The 18000-nt window shown below is 45.3% G+C and overlaps 1 protein-coding gene across 3 annotated transcripts in view; it reads right to left on the bottom strand.

Moving 5' to 3' along the window:
* The window catches only part of LOC107382039 (synaptosomal-associated protein 25-A), an 82202-nt gene that overhangs the window by 31804 nt on the left and 32398 nt on the right, over positions 1–18000 (bottom strand). For all 3 annotated transcript variants that reach the window (XM_015954011.3, XM_015954007.3, XM_015954008.3), the window contains exon 4: positions 10872–10920. In XM_015954011.3, coding sequence (XP_015809497.1) covers positions 10872–10920 — 49 coding nt within the window. The remainder of the gene's footprint in view (positions 1–10871; positions 10921–18000) is intronic.

Here is an 18000-nt window from a genome sequence, read left to right as displayed (position 1 = left end):
ACGCACTGCCCCTAACCATTAGGGGCTCTCCATCGGTAGCGGTTTTTAAAATGAGGCTGAAAACCTACTTTTACGATCTGGCTTTTCATTCTGTGGGTTAGTAATTGTTAATGTTTTATATTTTGTAATTCTTATTTGTGGTTTTAATTATCTCTGTGGCATTATATGTTTTATTGTTTTATTCTTTTGTTGTACAGCACCTTGGTGGCCGCTCGTGCCTGTAAGGTGCTGTATAAATAAAGGCTGATTGATTGATTGATTGATTGATATTTTCCATTTTTTCAGTTTTTCTTATGTTTCAATGTGATTTTGCTCTACATTTTTACAAAAATTACTGTAGACATCCGATTATATATGTATCTATGTTAATGACGTCACATGGCTGCACATCCCTTATTTAGGGCCACCTTATTCTGTTGATTATATCCTGAAGAAGGTTGTACACGACTGAAACACACCGGCTCATATAAGCTTAATAAATAACTCTTGGGGTGCCTTGGATCACCATTTTTTTCTTCCACTCCTTATCTTCAACATTGATTTGATCATGAAGAGCCCCGAGATATTTATACTATATTTGATCTCTGATGTGCTCACTCCCACCTGCGTGAACTTACAGTTTTCTGTTGACCCTGGTTTAGGTCTCCTCCCTGTGCCCATTTAAACCCAGAAACTAGATTTATTTACCAAACCAGAAACCCTCTCAAGGAGGATAATATAGCCTTTTTTAAAATTGCTATTGTCTAACTCTTCCTTTCTGATAGTGATAAATCAATACCAATCTATAAAAGGTCCCCTCTTATAAAAAAGGAAACACTAAATCCTTATAGGTAATTAGCATCACACACATATATCCTACCATTGATACTAAAACTTTAAACATTATCGGTGTAAAATATGACAACAACGTTAATTTAAGTAAGATCATTTGTGCCAAATGAAAAAAAAAATCTAAAACTTTTACCTCAAATTAATTTTGACATTCTGAGTGAGAGGAGAAGTAACCGAAGACTTGGATGTATAATGTGTGTCAATAAAAGAGTAAACCCTGATATGGATCATTATTATATTTTAATACCAACACTGGCCAATAATACCAAACATTCTTAAACCTAAACATATTTAAGTTTTGCTTTAATTCTGATGTGCAACAAAACAGAAATGTAAGAAAACAAAAAGCTCTGCTGATTCAGCATAGAACAAAAGTCAGGAGCTAGAGTTCATTTCTGCAGATCTGCTTCCAAAGAGCCAGAATTTCATCTGACCTGTCAAACAAGGGTTTGATCAATGTGTCTTATTTGTGTTCGTGTCCAAATTTAAAAAGAGTATAAAGCATTAGGAATTAACACAAGGAAATAAAGGTTGAATATGGCACACAAACACCACAGTGACATCTAGTGTGTGGAGGTTGTAGTTGCAACAGAACAAGGTTTCCATCTATCAGGATACCAGGTTTGCTGCAGATACATGCATTTGTTTTGTGGACCCACCTGTTGTAGGCTTCACTTAAACTCACTCTGGTTTTAGATCTGAGAAGAGGCAGCTTCTTGACTTGCCGGGTTCGCCAATTTTCGCCAGTGTTAATTTCGTTGACAAAATTTTTTTTTTTGTTACGAATGAATATTTTCTGTGGTGGGAATCCAGATGCAGAGCTCCAGAACGTTTCCTCATGGAGTCTGGGCCTGGGTCTGCATGAGGATTGTTAAAGTTAAAGAATTCACCTGAGTTGGACAGGAAGTGTGAAGGGTTAAGAAAAAAAAACACGTGTGAAACGTGGTTCAGTGTTAAGGAGATGTAATGGAATTATTTTCATTTGATAATCAGTTGTACATTCTACTTTTGGGGAATCATCAACACGTTTGACTAAGGGGGTACTCGTGGTACGAGATAACGACTCAGGGGGTCCATGAGTCAATACAGGTTGGGAAACACTGGTCTAATCGTTTTTATTTTCGTGGCACTGTTACGGCCTATACGACCAACGTTTGGTGTTCTAGCGGTGCTTTTGTGAGGAGAAATGTTCTGGTGTCCCACCTTGAACATTTTGTCTAACAAAAACTAATAAATACACTTGAAAACAATTCTTACCTCTAGTTTACCTCTGCATTATTGACATCTTTTAAAAATTTGATGGTATGATGTCATTTCCTGTCATGTTTACAAATATTGCTGCAAACCATATAGATTTGTTTTCTTTAATCATAATGAGAGGCACAATTTCAGACTGTCAGTGTTCATTTTGGTATTTTCCAGTAATTATTGCTATAGAAACAATTGTAAATATAAACTTTTATTGATATAAAGTGTGAAATGTGAAGTTTTCACATTTCTTTACACTTTCAAGTGGCTGAAGTAACATTTCCTTTACTCGCGTTGAAAATGATTGCATCAAAACTAAAACTAAGTAAAATAAGACTAAAACTAAAACAAACTGAATGATTAAATTGTGACACAACTAAAACTACATTTAATAAATTAAATTTTCCACAGGCAGCCTCGGTGTGCCGAGCCAATTGTTGGTTAACCCGCAATGGTGCCCTCTATTGGCTGGTAGATGTAAGCATAAACCCAGTGTCATACTCCTCAAAATAAATATTTAATTATTTTTCTAATAAAATAAAGCTTTTAAAAGAAATACTGTAACTTAATTCTGCACACATTTAAAAGCACCATGGAGGGGTTTAAAAAAATAAAAGCTTTTTATTAAAATGTTCCATATTCAACCTTTAATCCATGTACAAAACACTCTAACAAACATATAACTATAATAATATTATGGAAATTAATTGAAAAGAAAAAATTCAGCTTACTTTCGTTCCAGATTTTTGTTAACATATGAAACAGATTTGAAAGACCGAACTTTAAAATATTGGGTTGATTTTTCATTTGTCTGCTTAGTAGGGCCCGACCGATATGCTTTTTAGGGACCGATACCGATATAAAACTTTTAACAAAGACCGATAGCCGATATAATGGCCGATAAATCTCCCTCACAAAAAAAGAAGTAAATACAAATTTTCTTAAGATTAAACCCTTCATTCTCTGCCTTTTTGCTAACTTATTTCTCTGTTACACACCAAAGAACTGTCTCAATAACTCACTAGGGTTTCCAAGTAATGCAAATAAGATTTATTTTGCAATCTCAAAAACAACAGAACACACAAACTCAGTCAGTATAAATCTAACTTTCAAGTTTTTGTTTTCTGAGTCTGTGGAGTTTTACACTTTTGTGTTTTGATCCTTTCCAAAGCCGACAGTATTAGGAAAAGGAAAATAAGATACGTTAAATGACTAGTATGTGGCAATGTATAAGCCTTATGTAAAATATAAGGCTGAAAAAATACAATAGATTTATTCTATTGTAGAGAGGAATGTTTATTTCTCGTATTACCTCCCCTACTCCTCTCCCAGCTAGAGGAGGGGGGACTCCCTGCACAGCGTTTCATTGCGTTGTCCCCCCCCCCCCCCCCCCCCCCCCCCCCGCCTGTCCTCAGCTGCGACAACGGTCGTGTGCCGCCGAAGCGCAGCGAAACGGGGACCGCCTTCATTCATCGCCCTTGTTATCCTATTCTATAGGCCACATGGGCCGCCGAAGCGCTGCGCGCCGGCGCTCCAGCCCGCACCGTACAGCGATCGTTTTGGCGTCTGCACTATTTTTTTCATGAGCCGTGGGTGAACCGCGTGAGTTTGAAAAGACTGCTGAAGAAGAGTGGAGGAAATTGTCTGAGAATATTCCAGAATGTCTACCAGAAAAAGGCCAATGTTACTTACTTACTGCCCTGCATGACTAAAGGGGAAGCAGCGTGAGCTCTGCATAGAGCATAATGCTGCGGCAGTTTTATTTTATTTTTTCAGGTTAACTTTTCAATATGAGGCCACGAGGCACACAATAAACTTAGGAAGCATGTTGAGGGGAAACATACTTTTGTCATTGCTTATTTTACCGTTCAACTTACCACTGACACAACAAATATGCTTAAAACTGAAGATTTACCTCCTACTTCCTCATCACCGTCGTCTCTGCTTGACTGAATTGCTTCTGCTGCTCCGCTGCATGTGTGCTGTGACCGTGGCTCTACCCCCCGAGGAGCCACACTATGCGCCATACCACACAACGTTGGTTACGTATTGTAACCCCAGATTCTATGAGTCTAGTCGCAGCCCTTAAGCAAGCTGCTATTGGAAGGATGATCTCCGCATCAGCCAATCATGAAGAGCTTCAATGTACGCCCACTAACAGTGGGCCCCCTTGTGGGTATATAAGTGGAGCGACTCCACTGTTCGCCTCCGATGGCTCTTAGTCCTAACAGAACCAGTAGGGCCAGTGGCTTAAGGGCTGCGACTAGACTCATAGAATCTGGGGTTACAATACGTAACCAACGTTCTATTTCGTCTAGTCTTAGCCCTTAAGCGAGCTGCTATTGGAATAATGCGCAGCTGGATGGGTTTACGCCACACTGGTTAGCTCAACCAATGAACACACCCAACACGCCTTTTTTAGGGAGGGGCGCTCAGCCTCAGTCCAGGCTCGAAGGCTGAGGCAGCCAAAAATAAGAGTGGAGCCCCCACTAAAAAATAACATCCATAAAAGGATGAAAATCATTCAAGCAGGGCTGATGGGATGCCATAAAGCGTTCATTCAGCCTGCTGAGATCCAAGCACTGAACGAGTGACAGAACCTGAAGACACATCTCGTAAATAATAACGAGTAAAGGAACAGGGTGAAGCCCATGAAGCAGCCTGACAAATGTCTTCCATTGACACACCACTGAGGAGCGCCATAGAAGAGGAAATCCCTCTGGCTGAGTGAGCCCTGAGTGTCTCAGGAGGATCCCCCCCTGATGATGTGTAAGTGAGTGAAATGGCGTCACACAGCCAGTGCGAAAGACGCTGAGTCGACAGCGCCTGCCCAAGGTAAGACTCCCTGTAGTGCACAAACAGGCTTTGTGAGCGGCGAATCCCCGAAGTGCGTGACACATATCGTGCGAGCGCACGCACCGGGCAGAGAAGATGGGAAGCCACCTCCTCATCAGAATTATGGGGAGGAGGAAAAAGTCCAGCCAATGAAATTGACCTGGATTTGAAGGAAGCCGTAATGCTATGGGCACAAAGGCTGGGTTGGGGCATAAAACAGCAGACCCGCCATCCTCCCGGATCCTGAGGCATGCGGGAGCCACTGAGAGGGCGGTCGCTCACTCTCTTGACTGATGCCAGAGCCAGCAGCAAGGCCGTTTTGAGTGACAGGAACTTGAGTGAGACCTGGTCCAAGGGCTCAAATGGGGCTTTAGATAAGCCATGCAGAACCACCGTTAGATCCCATTGGGGAAACAGCGGCCGGGACACAGGTCTGTTCCTCCTGACGCCTTTTAGAAAGCGTTTCGTGAGGGGATGACTGAAAACAGATCTATCTCCAAAGTCCTGATGACAGGATGAGATAGCTGCAGCATATGTCTTAATAGTGCTGAATGCGAGGCCTCTGTCCATCAGTATCTGTAGAAACAATAGGACATCCGCCAGCTGGCAGGAGAGCGCTTGAACATTCCGTTCTGTGCACCAGTTCTGGAAAGCTGCCCATTTAGCAGCGTAAGATGCCACGGTAGAGGGTGCTCGTGCACTCTGAATCGTGGCCACCACATCATGCAGCAGCCCAGAAGCCTCTAAGTGTGACCGCTCAGCGGCCAGACCCAAAGCCTCTGGCCTATTTCGGGAGGATGTCTGATTATTCCATCCGCCTGGAGAAGGGCATCCTCCCTCCATGGCAGCCTCCATGGCGAGCCGGACACTAACGCTTGTAGGTCCGTAAACCATGACGCGGACAGGCGTCTGGGAGCCACCAGAATCACCGAAAGCTGTTCTAACTGAACTCGGTCCAGGAGCCGGGGAATCAGAGGGACTGGTGGAAACGCATAGAGGAGCGTTCGAGGCCAGGGCTGGTGTGATAAGGCGTCCGCCTCGAGTGGGGGTCGGTCCCGGGGGCTCAGGAAAAACCACAGGCGACACTGAGCATTTTCTCGAGCCGCGAACAGATCCACAGAAGGTACCCCGAACCTGATCCAGATCAGCGACACCAGCGCAGGATGCAGACGCCAGTCAGAGTCGCGGGGTCCCCCTCTCGACAGGATGTCCGCTGCTACATTCAGGACCCCCGGGATGTAGGTGGCCTTGATGGACAGCAGGTGGACATGTGCCCAACACAGGAAATCTGTGGCTACACGCAACAGAGGGAGAGACCGAACTCCCCCTTGGCGATTTATGTAGGCTGCCGCCACCCGATTGTCCGTGTGAACTTCGACATGACGGCCCTCGAGAAGGGCAGCGAAGTGTCTGACCACCTTCCTCACTGTAATCAGCTCCAACACATTTATGTGTTCGTGCGTGCGGGAGGGCCAGCGATCTGCCACCGAATGGGACAAGCACGTGCCCCCCCACCCCAACAGCGACGCATCCGTAAACACAGCCACGTGTGACGCAGGACGTCCGATGGGAACTCCGTGTGAAAGGGTGCAGGGGTTCCCCCAGTGAGTGAGGTCCCCGCCCACTGAGGGGGGAACCCTCAACATACATGCCTTCTGACGTATTGGGTGCACCCGGAGGCAGATAAACCAACGTTGCAGGCGCCTCGTGTGCAGCAACCCTAGCGGCACCACAGCGTGGGCTGCAGCCATCATGCCCAGAAGTTTCATGATTAACAGGGCCCTCACGATCCTGCGGGATTGCACGCGGGAGATCACCGCGATGAGATCTGCCACTCTCACCGGCGACAAACGTGCTCTCATCAGGGAGGCGTTCAGCTCCACCCCGAGAAACACAATCGACTGGGATGGAAGGATGGAGCTCTTCTCCCAGTTTATAGAAACCCCAGGGTTGACAGATGCTCCGTTAACTTCCTGGTCTGTTCCGACGCCTCGTCCTCGGACCGAGCGCACAGGAGCAGGTCGTCCAGGTAGAATAAAACTCTCATTCCCGCCGCGTGCAGCGGCTGCAGTGCTGTCTCAAGACATTTGGAGAAAGTGCACAGTAGCGAGTAGCCGAAAGGGAGGCGATTGAATTGGTATTGAACTCCCTTGAATGAGAAGCGCAGGAACTTCCGGTGCCTGGGGATTACCGGGATGTGGAAGTATGCGTCTTTCAGGTCTATTGACGTGAACCAGTCTCCGGAACGCACGTATTCCAGGACTTGCCTCATTGTGAACATGCGGAAATGCATCACTGCTATGGAGCAGTTGAACAGGGAAAGATCTAGAATTGGTCTCATTCCTCCCGACTTCTTCGGTATTACAAAGTAGCGGGAGTAGAAACCCGAGAGTTCTTGTCCGCGAGGGACTCGTGAAACAGCGTCCTTGGACAGAAGTTCCCGTAGCTCCAGCTCCAGGGTCTGAGACTGAACTTGTGATGTGAACGTCATCTCCATGATCCCGTTGAAGGGAGGAGGAGCGGCCTGAAAATGGAGTGCGTGACCGTAATGAATGGTCTCCGATATCCATTTGCTCATGGCACAAAGGCGGCGCCATTCGCGCGCACGTTCCGACAGCGGACGCGTGTTCGCTGTCACATGAGTAACGTCTGAAGACTGAGTATGCGCCCTTACCGCCGTCGCTCGCCCCAGAAGACTGGGGGCGACCCATGGAGGGCTGTGCTCGAAAGGGCGAGTGTGAACCAGCTGGAAGAGGCTGATCCTCACCGCAGGGTGTGGAGACCAAAGGAGCAGGGCGTGTGGGAGCCGGGACCATACACGGGGACGGCAAAGTGCCCGCGGACGGAGCCGCGTACTGTGCCGCCGCGCGTGACCGCGGCTGCGTCATGACGTCCCGTCCCACCCAGTGTTGTGGAAAAAACGGGACGGGCTGGGCCTGGCCAGAGGCCGGGGCCAGTGCGCGAATGGAGCTCACCTTTACAGCCGGCCGTGAGACATGACTGACTGCGGGAATACTTATATGTGCCACAGTGCTTGATGTGGGGAACATGTGTGAAGAGCCGGCAGAGGACTCTGCAGAGGACTGTAGGATTGAGCTCTTTAAGTGACATTTTTTGGGTTTTATTTCAAAACCTACATCAACATCAACAGCAGCATCAACAGCATTACACTCATGAACACACACATTCCCCCCAAGGAGTCATTTCCGTGGCTGCTTCTGGCGAGGCACCTGCGCCTGCCACGACGGCGTCTGCTGGCTCCGTCGAACCCGTTGGTCGCCAACTCGCTGGTCTCGCTGAGGTGGAGCCGAAGTGGGGGGCCGGCTCTGTGGAGCGGGCGGCGCAGCTGGGCGCCTGAAGTTCCCACGCCGTTCGTCCCATCCTCTGGCGGAACGGCTGGAGTGCGAGGCTGACCGAGGGTGGATCAAGTCTTGCACCGTAGCTGATAGTTCAGCTGTCTTCTGAGCCCTCTCGATGACGCCCCTTAGATGGGGACCGAACAAAACGTCAGAGGTGATGGGGCCTTCCAGCATCTCTCTGTGCAGGTGATCAGGAATGGAGGGCAGGGCCTTGAGCCACAGGGCCCGCTGGATGAGGGTCTGCCAGGCAGCAATGCGAGCAGAACCGGTGAGCAGAGCAGCGCATAGATTGAGGATAGCATCAGTAGTTTTAATGATGGCGGTCTTCGACTCGTCGGGAGCGTCCAGCTCCTCCATCATCTTTGAAACGCCGAAGGCGAGAAGGGCGATGTTATTCCCTGCAGCGCCGGTCTGAAAGGCACACTGGTGTGCGCGGTCGGTGAGCCGTGTCAGCAGCTGGTCATGTTTCGAAGCGGGAACTGCTCGCGGGCCAGTGAGGTGGTTCTTGGTGCCAAACAGCGAGGCCAAGTCCGGCTAGAGTGGAGGAACAGACGGACAGCCCTGGACCTTGGTGAACCAGCTGGAAGAGGCTGATCCTCACCGCAGGGTGTGGAGACCAAAGGAGCAGGGCGTGTGGGAGCCGGGACCATACACGGGGACGGCAAAGTGCCCGCGGACGGAGCCGCGTACTGTGCCGCCGCGGTGGAAACTGGCGCCTTGAGCTTTGCAGGCTCGGTGAAGGCGGCGGACCAGCAGCCCATAGCAGAGGGGAAGCGCGGCCAGATAGGGTCTGGACAGCGCGTCTGAGTTGTCCCGAAAATTCCCGCAAGTCATCCGCTTCGGGCGGGGTCGGTTCTGGAACGGCTAGCCCCTTGCGGACCACAGCCGTGGAGATGATGGTGGGCAGCTCCTGGAGCAGTGCTCTTACTGCTGGTAGGGAGAAGCGAGAAGCCGCTGGGGCAGGAAGACCCGCTGAGCCAGGCTCGTCGACCTCTGTGTTGTCTAGGAGGGAGGAATGGCTAAGGCGGCTAGCCTCGTCGTAGTCCTCGCTGTCGGTGACGTCCACCAGCCGGTTGAAGTCAGCCGGCTCCTGACCGGCGTTGAAGAAGTCCAAAGCCTTGTCCAGCGAATACGCCTCAGCCACCGGGAATTCCTCGTCGGCGGCGGGAGTGAAGCACTCGACCCGGCGGATCTTCTCAGCCACAGGCAGAGCGGCACAAAACGGGCACGAGGCCTGGGGGGTCAAGGCCAGGCCAGCATGATGAACCCCGAGACAGACCTCGCATTTGGCGTGCAGGTCGCCGCTGGAAATGGAGCCCGTCTGGCAGGCCGGGCAGGTTCTGGCATCGCTGGACATGCTGGTGAGTCAAATCTTCTTGATAATTGCTCTTTAGAGAAGCTCTCAGGCTTGGCATGAAGAGAAAAAGGAGGCAAACAGTGGAGTCGCTCCACTTATATACCCACAAGGGGGCCCACTATTAGTGGGCGTACATTGAAGCTCTTCATGATTGGCTGATGCGGAGATTATCCTTCCAATAGCAGCTCGCTTACGGGCTAAGACTAGACGAAATAGAACATGAGTTCATGAAGCTGGCGCCATCTGCTGGATAGGTAGCGCAATATCGGCCATATTGGCCGTCTTTTTGGCCGATAGCCGATAGTGTTAATGACCCCTATATCGGTCGGGCCCGACTGCTTAGTTTTATTTGGTACACAGCTGCACAAAAGCTAACAAAAAATGTAGATAAAATAAATATCACTCAAGGGGTGAGGCTGAGTTTTTGCATTTTTATGAGCAAAACACAAGCATTTTTGAGTTTTCCTATAGTTTTAGAACATTTCCTCTTTAAAAACAGTATTTTTGTCAGAAACTGGGCGTAAACTTTTGCACAGCTCCTTACACTAAACTAGCCCGCTAATACCTTTTAGACCGTCTTCTACACCAGTAAGCTTTTTCATGACATTCTGTTTGGAAATGTGTTCTTTATAAGGAATCAAATAATGACATGTCACATAACAGCCCACTATAACAGCATCAGGCCAAGAAATAAACGGCTAGTATCAGCCAACGCCTTATAGAAATGTCTTTGTTTGCAGAATTATCCAGTAAGAGCGATCAGATTATCAAATACACCAAACGATGATTTTAAACCAGGTGTGTGTCTGCTGAGTTATACAGTGAGATGTGTGTTGAATTTAAAAGTGACTAGCACAGCTCTACTTGTCTAACATCTGTTGGTGAACATGGATCCTCTGCAGATTGTCTTGTGAGAAAAATGAGGGATTCAAATCTAAATTCATCCATAGTCTGACTTAAAACTCCCTTATGTGCATGGGTGTATGTAGCGAAACACAGTGCAAATCTCCTTTTCTGATGGATAAGAAGAAAAGCTTTATGAGGTAAAGCAACATGCAGCATAATCCTGTTAGCCACATTTGCAAAGACTCTAGCTAGTGTTCATTTTGAGGACATGACTGATGCTGATGGGGGAAATCTGCTGCTCTGCTGTTAGCTCCAGAACTAAAACACTCCTAACTCTGATGTGACGGCTGCAGCGGCAAGCGGGTTAATGCGGCGCTGCTCTGCTACAAACTTACCTCCCTGCTCGTCCAACATGACCAGAGTCCTGATGCCGGCATCTTTACTCTAACAGAGATGGGACAGAAGAGTAGCAGAGACAGATGAGTGAAAGTCAACAGAACAGATCAGACATCAGAACAAGTGGGTTCAATTACAATTTCAAATCACATTTTTGAAACTGATATTTGTGCAGCTAAGCAGAAGTACTCTACTGACGTTTTTCTCCTGGTTAAAAGTTTGAAAACAGTCCTGCTTTTAGCCTGAAATATGCAGAATTTCACCCATTCCAGTGTCATGTTCAATCCCGAAGTAGCTTAGCTGATGTTCACTGTTATTGTGTTCCTGATCTGTGAGAAATATGATAAGTTGTAACCCATCTGCACCAAGTTCAAGGACAAAGAATCACAAATAAATGTGTTTCAAACTTAGATCAAAGCTTACAAACCCACGTACAACACTTCTGAAGGAATGGTGTCAAAAAATTCTTTAATGTTGAGGTTTATTGATCAGTGTTTTTTTTACACTAGATCAAAACCATCCCAGTACTTTGCTCTTGTTTTGGACAGAAGGATGTAGAACTGTACAAGAACAAAAAGCAGTTGTAGAAAAAGAGATTTTAAGTTGCTGGAACCTGCTTTAGCCCCGTTGGTACCAGTGGGTGGTGAGGTGGTCAGGAGACTTGTGTCTCAAACAGATCTGACATCCTTCTAACCAGAACCCAGACATTAAACTAACTTAGTGAACCTTCATAAACCCCAGAAAATATCAGAGTAATAAAATAAAGTAAAATAAAGTCTTGGTGTGATTCTGCACAGCTAATTTGTGACATGTTTGTAAAGGGTTTGCACAAAAGTTCTACAAACAAAATGTTGTGGATAGGTTTGATTATAATCATCCAGCTTGTTTTTCTCCTCTCTAAAAAGGCTTCAGTTATACAAGAACACACTTGGGTGAGTCTAAATACCTCCATTAGCCTGTGTGTGTGTGAAAGGAAACAAACGTTTTATGTTCTCTCTGACAGATAGTAAAGCCCAGAGGCCATTCAGGTAACGCCTGAGTTCATTCTGATCAAAATGCGTGCTGACCTTCTCAAAGCAGCGTGGATATCAGCAGCACAGACGTGTCTCATACTAATATGAGTCTAAGTTATTAAAAACCTCGTCTGTTGGTTTTGAATCAATGTCAGACTGATTAAAATGGCTGTTGTGCTCAGAGATTTTTATCTTATTTTTATTTAAGAGAAGAGAACGTAATTATAGAAGAAGAAAAGGTTTGTTGATGAATGAACGGATGTGGACAAAGCAGAGCGACTGTTGGCAGGTTCGTAGCTCCGGGGGGAGAGATGCTTGTTTATCCAAAAGGAAAACCGTAGATATGTGGAGGCAGACCTCAGAACTGCAGGACAGGATATCTGAAGGTGCCAGCTGGCAGGGTGTGATGTAGTGTCATCCTTACTGCATATATGTCCACGCACGCACGCACGCGCGCACACACACACACACAAAGGTCACTTTCGCACTTTTTTTGTGAATCATGAATTAATGCACCAGCTCCTTCTGAAGGATTTATTTGAGAAAAAGGAAAAGAAATGTGATTTCAAGAAATTGTTGGAGAAAATAAAGTATTTGGATTTTCATGTTAATGTTCAGCAACAGCGCTGAAACATGAAACAGACTCTTTTAGGGCTCCGTTTTTGTCGTACAGTTCATATTTACCCTACTTTGTGTTAATCTCTAATCTCTGATGTTAAACTAACAGGTTCAGTGTCCATCTGCACCAGTTACAGCCCTTAAATATCAACACAGCTGGTCTATAATGAGATATCCACTCTGCTGCCTCTAAAGTCTGTTCCAGTTCAGTATCCAGTGAAATAAACTCACATTTAAACTGACACTTTTTCCTGCATTTGCTCATAAATACTGAAACTTTACACAACCAGACAACTAAACGTAACAGTGATTTAGTGTTTTATTTTACTAGAGATTTTAGCAAAAGAGAGGGCATAGCCCCTCTGATAATACTGGGTTGACAACAGGAGTGGCCCTACAGGGGGCCCCCAGCCCCCTAAGCTTCCCCCTGCTAAAGCTCAACCAAATGTGATGACTGAAATCAGTCCTGTACAGTCATTTAAGCTCTCTGTCTGAAAACTGATTCTGCTTTATGTACTAACTTTTGTTTCGGTATGTAAAACGTTTCTTTGTTTTCTTAGAAAAAATAATGACACAATAAATAGTTTTACAGCAGCCTCTGTAGATATGATCTTGACTCCGTTTAGGGGATTTTCACACACTCCTGTCACAATCTGCTCCTGCCTCCCTGACTGTGTCTCTCCCCTGCCCTTGAATAGTTTTTGTCTCACCTGCCCCTTGTTAACCTGCCCATGTGTTCCTGATTTTCCCCTGTGTATTTATACCTCCCGTCTTGTTTGAGTCTTGGTCGGATCATTGTTTGTGGTCAGCGTTTTCTTCTGTCGTTCACGCTGTGCCATTAAAACCATTTTTATTTGTATCCGTGCCTGCATTCCTGCCTCCTGATCTGCTCCACCAAACATGGTCTGCCGGTCATCCACACCCTCAGTGTGACAACTTCAACGAGAAGACAACATTGTCGTCCTGCCAGGACCATTCCTGTGTCAAGAACGCTTTTAAAAACTTTTAAAAACTGACATTTCTGGTTTTGGTGACTGACAAATCAGACTGAGAATCACAGAAACTTAATGAAGCAGCTTTATTGTTGAAGATCTGTTTTAAGACTCAATCATTATCCTTTAACATGTACAGATGTACAGTTTTAGTGTTTCCAGATGAAAAAATGTCTTTTTTGACACTGACAGATAAAATATCACGGCAAAATTCTAATGAGGACTAAAAGTTTCCATTAACCCAGACATTTTCCTGCCACACAACATTCAGCTGCACTATTATAACCAGGTCTTCCTCTGAGTGCTCCACTGCACAAATTATTTCTTGCTACAGCTAGTGAGTGATTAGCATAAGTCTGTCAGCAGCTCTGAGCCTGATTACCAAAAATGGGGTTTTATTGTAATAATGTGAGCTTTTTATTCAGACAGAGGCAGAGTTTACCTGCAGTGAGCAACGCTAAGCAGACATAGGGAGGAGAGTTATCATTTATTTGACTGTAAACATGAGTGTGCTTTGGGATGTTGTCTGTAGAGTGCTGTAAAGTGTTTAGTGATCACTCTCAGCAGATAATTCCCTTAACTCAACTATGTTTTCTCTGTGTGTAAAGTTCTGCAACAACAAAACACACAACAGAACTCCGGCATAAAGCAGCTTCACTGGTCTAAAGTACAAACAAGTAGACAAAAATATGTCTAATCCATATTTGGAAGGACAAGTTGGATTAGGTTCTGTATATTCTGCCTTCCTCTCATCTCGTTTCCATCCCTCTAGTGTTCACCTCTGCCTTGTTGTTCATTAATTCCTATCACACTCCCTCTTTCCTCTCACCCTTAGCCATTGTGCAGTTTTTCATTTCTGCTCCTTGCAGTGATGATAACAGATTTCATAAAAACTTTAATATCTGTGGATTTTTATCAACACAGCAAAGGTACATCTAATTTTGTTGCACATTTTCTTTTTATTTGCTGCAATAAAAGAAGGTTTCTAGAATAGTGTTATTATTGAGCGCAGCAAACAGATGTCGGTGTCCATCTGAACATCATCATACCAACACTCAAACATGGTGGTAGTAGTGTGATGGTCTGGGGCTGTGCTGCAGCCTCAGGACCACCTGCTGTAATTGATGCAACATACATGGAAATCCCATGGGGGACAGTCCCCTTGCATAAAGTTGTCCCCTCAAAATATTTCAGAATAAAAACATATTTATTAGTGATGTAGTACTGTCTAATGAAAGCAGAGCACAACTGATAAAAATATAAACTGCTAAACAATGTCTTATGTGCGCTCATACTGTGTTTAGGTCCGCAATCCATGTTTTAGTTATTTTCTTTCACAGTTTAGTAAAAATTGTTTATTTACCTTACATGTTTCAGCTAGTAGCTCTGAAGAGAAAACACAAAACATGCAGCTAAACACAACCAAGAATGAAAAAGAGCAGAAAGAGATACCTATTATAAATCTCTGTCCCTTTTATTTATATGAAAAAATAAATAAATAAAAACAAAGCCACTGTCACGATGTTTTAATGTTAAAGCTGGAGATTGATACCTTTTCAGCCCAAAACCCATTAAGTCATTTAAACTTAAATTAAAATATGTTAAATACAGAATGATCACAGCAATTTACCAAGAATATGTATACATACATATATATATATATATATATATATATATATATATATATATATATATATATATATATACACTGCTCACAAGAATTAAAGGAACACCTTAAAGAAACACATTAGATACATCAGATCTCAATATGAAGTTGGATATCTATACAAATAACGACAGGGCAATGTCTTAGGAACAAAAGGATGCCACCTCTTTTAATGGAAATAAAAGTTATCAGCCTACAGAGGGCTCACTTGTGTAGACACCCTAAAATCGGAGTGAAATGAAGATGTGGCAGGCTAGTCCATTATTTCAGAAACTTAATTTCTGCAACTCAAATTGCTTTTCAGTATCTTGTGTGGCCCCCACGAGCCTGTGTGCATGCTTGACAATGTCGGGGCGTGCTCCTTATGAGACAACGGATGGTGTCTTGTGGCATTTCCTCCCTCTGAGGAGCAACCTGGCGCCGCCTAATGGACCGAAACATAATGTCCCACAGATGTTCTATTGGGTTTACATCAGGGGATTGTGAAGGCCATTAAATTGTTTCAATTCCCTCATCCTCCAGGTACTGCCTGCATACTCTTGCCACACGAGGCCGGGCATTGTCGTGCATTAGGAGAAAACCAGGACCTACTGCATCAGCGTAGGGTCTGACAAACGGTTCAAGGATTTCATCTCGATACTGTTGAGGGTCTGCCCTCATGAGAAAATTACTATGCAGTAATTTCTCCAAAAGACTGTGTCATCTGCGCTCTGAAAAAGCAGATTAAAAATCAGCACCAGCAGACTCCATTTCCCATGATTCCCTACAACCGGAAGCAGCGTGATGACGTCACCAAAGCAAAGCCGAAACCCAGAACCCACAGCTTCCTCCCGCCCGCTAAAAAAATATAAATCCCAGACAGAACGAAACTTATCCGTCTTTTGTTCTGTTCCACTGGCGTGAAGACACACTCGTTTGCTACGGCTCCAGACAGCATCTGGACGAGGCCTAGCTGCTGAAGTGGACAGAACACAGAACCGCTGAAAAGCAGCGGAAAACCATCAGATCTGCTCTTTTTGTCTCCAGCTTCAGCTGGTGCTTGGAGAGATCGCTCGCCGCTACGACTCCGGACGCATGCGGACACCGAGCCGCGGAAAAGCAGCGGAAAACCATCAAATCAACGGAGAACGCTGACTGAACACTGAGGGACGCCTCGCTGTTCGCTCATTCAAAGTTTTCTCTCTCTCTTTCTCTTCCCGTTGTCTTATAGTTCAGAAGAAGCGTTCAACCGCGTAATCTGCTTCAAAATAGAAAAATGGTCTCTCTTCTCCGTACCAAAAACGCCATCGGATCATCTTAAGAGTAAGATCTTTTCTTTCATTGTAATATCTAGGTTGTTAAGCTGTGGCCACAGCATTAACAAATATTTAGATATTTAATTTGCCTTTGAGTGATCTTTTGTTTTGTTTATTGATCTTTGTGAAGCGGTTTTGAAGTTTTGTTTAAGTTTTACTGTGATTGAACGTGCTTCGGAAGTTTAAAGTGCAAGTTGCCCCCCCCCACACACACACACACATTTTGGTTTTCCATGTTCGGACACACACACACACACACACACACACACACACACACACACACACACACACACACACACACATTTTGGTTTCCAGTGTTTGGGAGGACACACACATCCCACATAACCGGTCGGGTCCTTGCTCCCTCAAACAAAGGAGTCAGCCATTTTGTTTCAAAACTACCTCCATCTTGAGTGACGCCCCCTCAGATTATTTCACATTATCATTCCATTGTTTAGTTACTTGTTATTCATTTGATAAAATCAGTTGGTTAATATTGATTGGCTAAACACTTTAAAAGGAGCTGAAGTGAATATATCAGTTAATAAATGTATTGTCAATTAAGATTATGTCTCAAGTGAATTTTTTTGTGTGATATGAATTTATGACTACTGCTCGTAAACAAATTTTACTAACTTTAAGACAGACTGATAAGAGGTTGTGGATTCATTGTTCCCCTGTAAAAGGGGTGGTGCCCCGTGGATATCTCTGGATATCCTAATTACGTAATAAAATTGGTAAATATTTCCATATTTATGAATTTTATTGAAGAATCCAAAAAGTAAGTAAAAGCTTACAAATTATTCGTTGATTAATAATCACAACAATACCTTATGGCAGTCAGAGCACCATTTCCTAGGCAGTAGAGGTCTGTGCGTCCCTCCATGGATAGGCCTCCCCAGACCAACACTGAACCACCACCAAACCTGTCATGTTGAACGATGTTGCAGGCAGCATAACGTTCTCCTTGTCTTCTCCAGACTCTTTCACGTCTATCACAGGTGCTCAGGGTGAACCTGCTCTCGTCTGTAAAAAGTACAGGGTGCCAGTGGCGGACTTGCCAACTCTGGTGTTCTTGAGCAAATGCCAGTCCATCTCTAAGGTGCTGGGCAGTGAGCACAGGGCCCCTACAGGTCGTCGGGCCCTCAGGCCATCTTCATGAAGTCTGTTCCTGATTGTTTGGGTAGAGACATTCACACCAGTGGCCCTCTGGAGGTCATTCTGTAGGGCACAAGCAGTGCTCAGCCTGTTCCGCCTTGCACAAAGGAGCAGGTATCGGTCCTGCTGATGGGTTGTGGACCTTCTACAGCACTGTCCAGCTCTCTGAGAATAACCACCAGTCTCCTGAAATCTCCTCCATGTTCTGGAGATTGTGCTGGGAGACACATTAAACCTTCTTGCTGCAGCTCGTGTAGATGTGCCATCCTGGAGAAGTTGGACAACCTGTGCAACTTCTGTAGGGTTAAGGAATCACCTCATACTGCCAGTAGAGAGCCACAACTAGCACAAGTGGAAAACCAGCCGAAAAAGATCAAGAGGTAGAA

Source organism: Nothobranchius furzeri, chromosome 9 (assembly GCF_043380555.1).
Source record: "Nothobranchius furzeri strain GRZ-AD chromosome 9, NfurGRZ-RIMD1, whole genome shotgun sequence".
Taxonomy (NCBI): Eukaryota; Metazoa; Chordata; class Actinopteri; order Cyprinodontiformes; family Nothobranchiidae; genus Nothobranchius; species Nothobranchius furzeri.
Note: the sequence above shows the minus strand (reverse complement) of the source record. Positions and strands in the feature narration are given on the sequence as shown.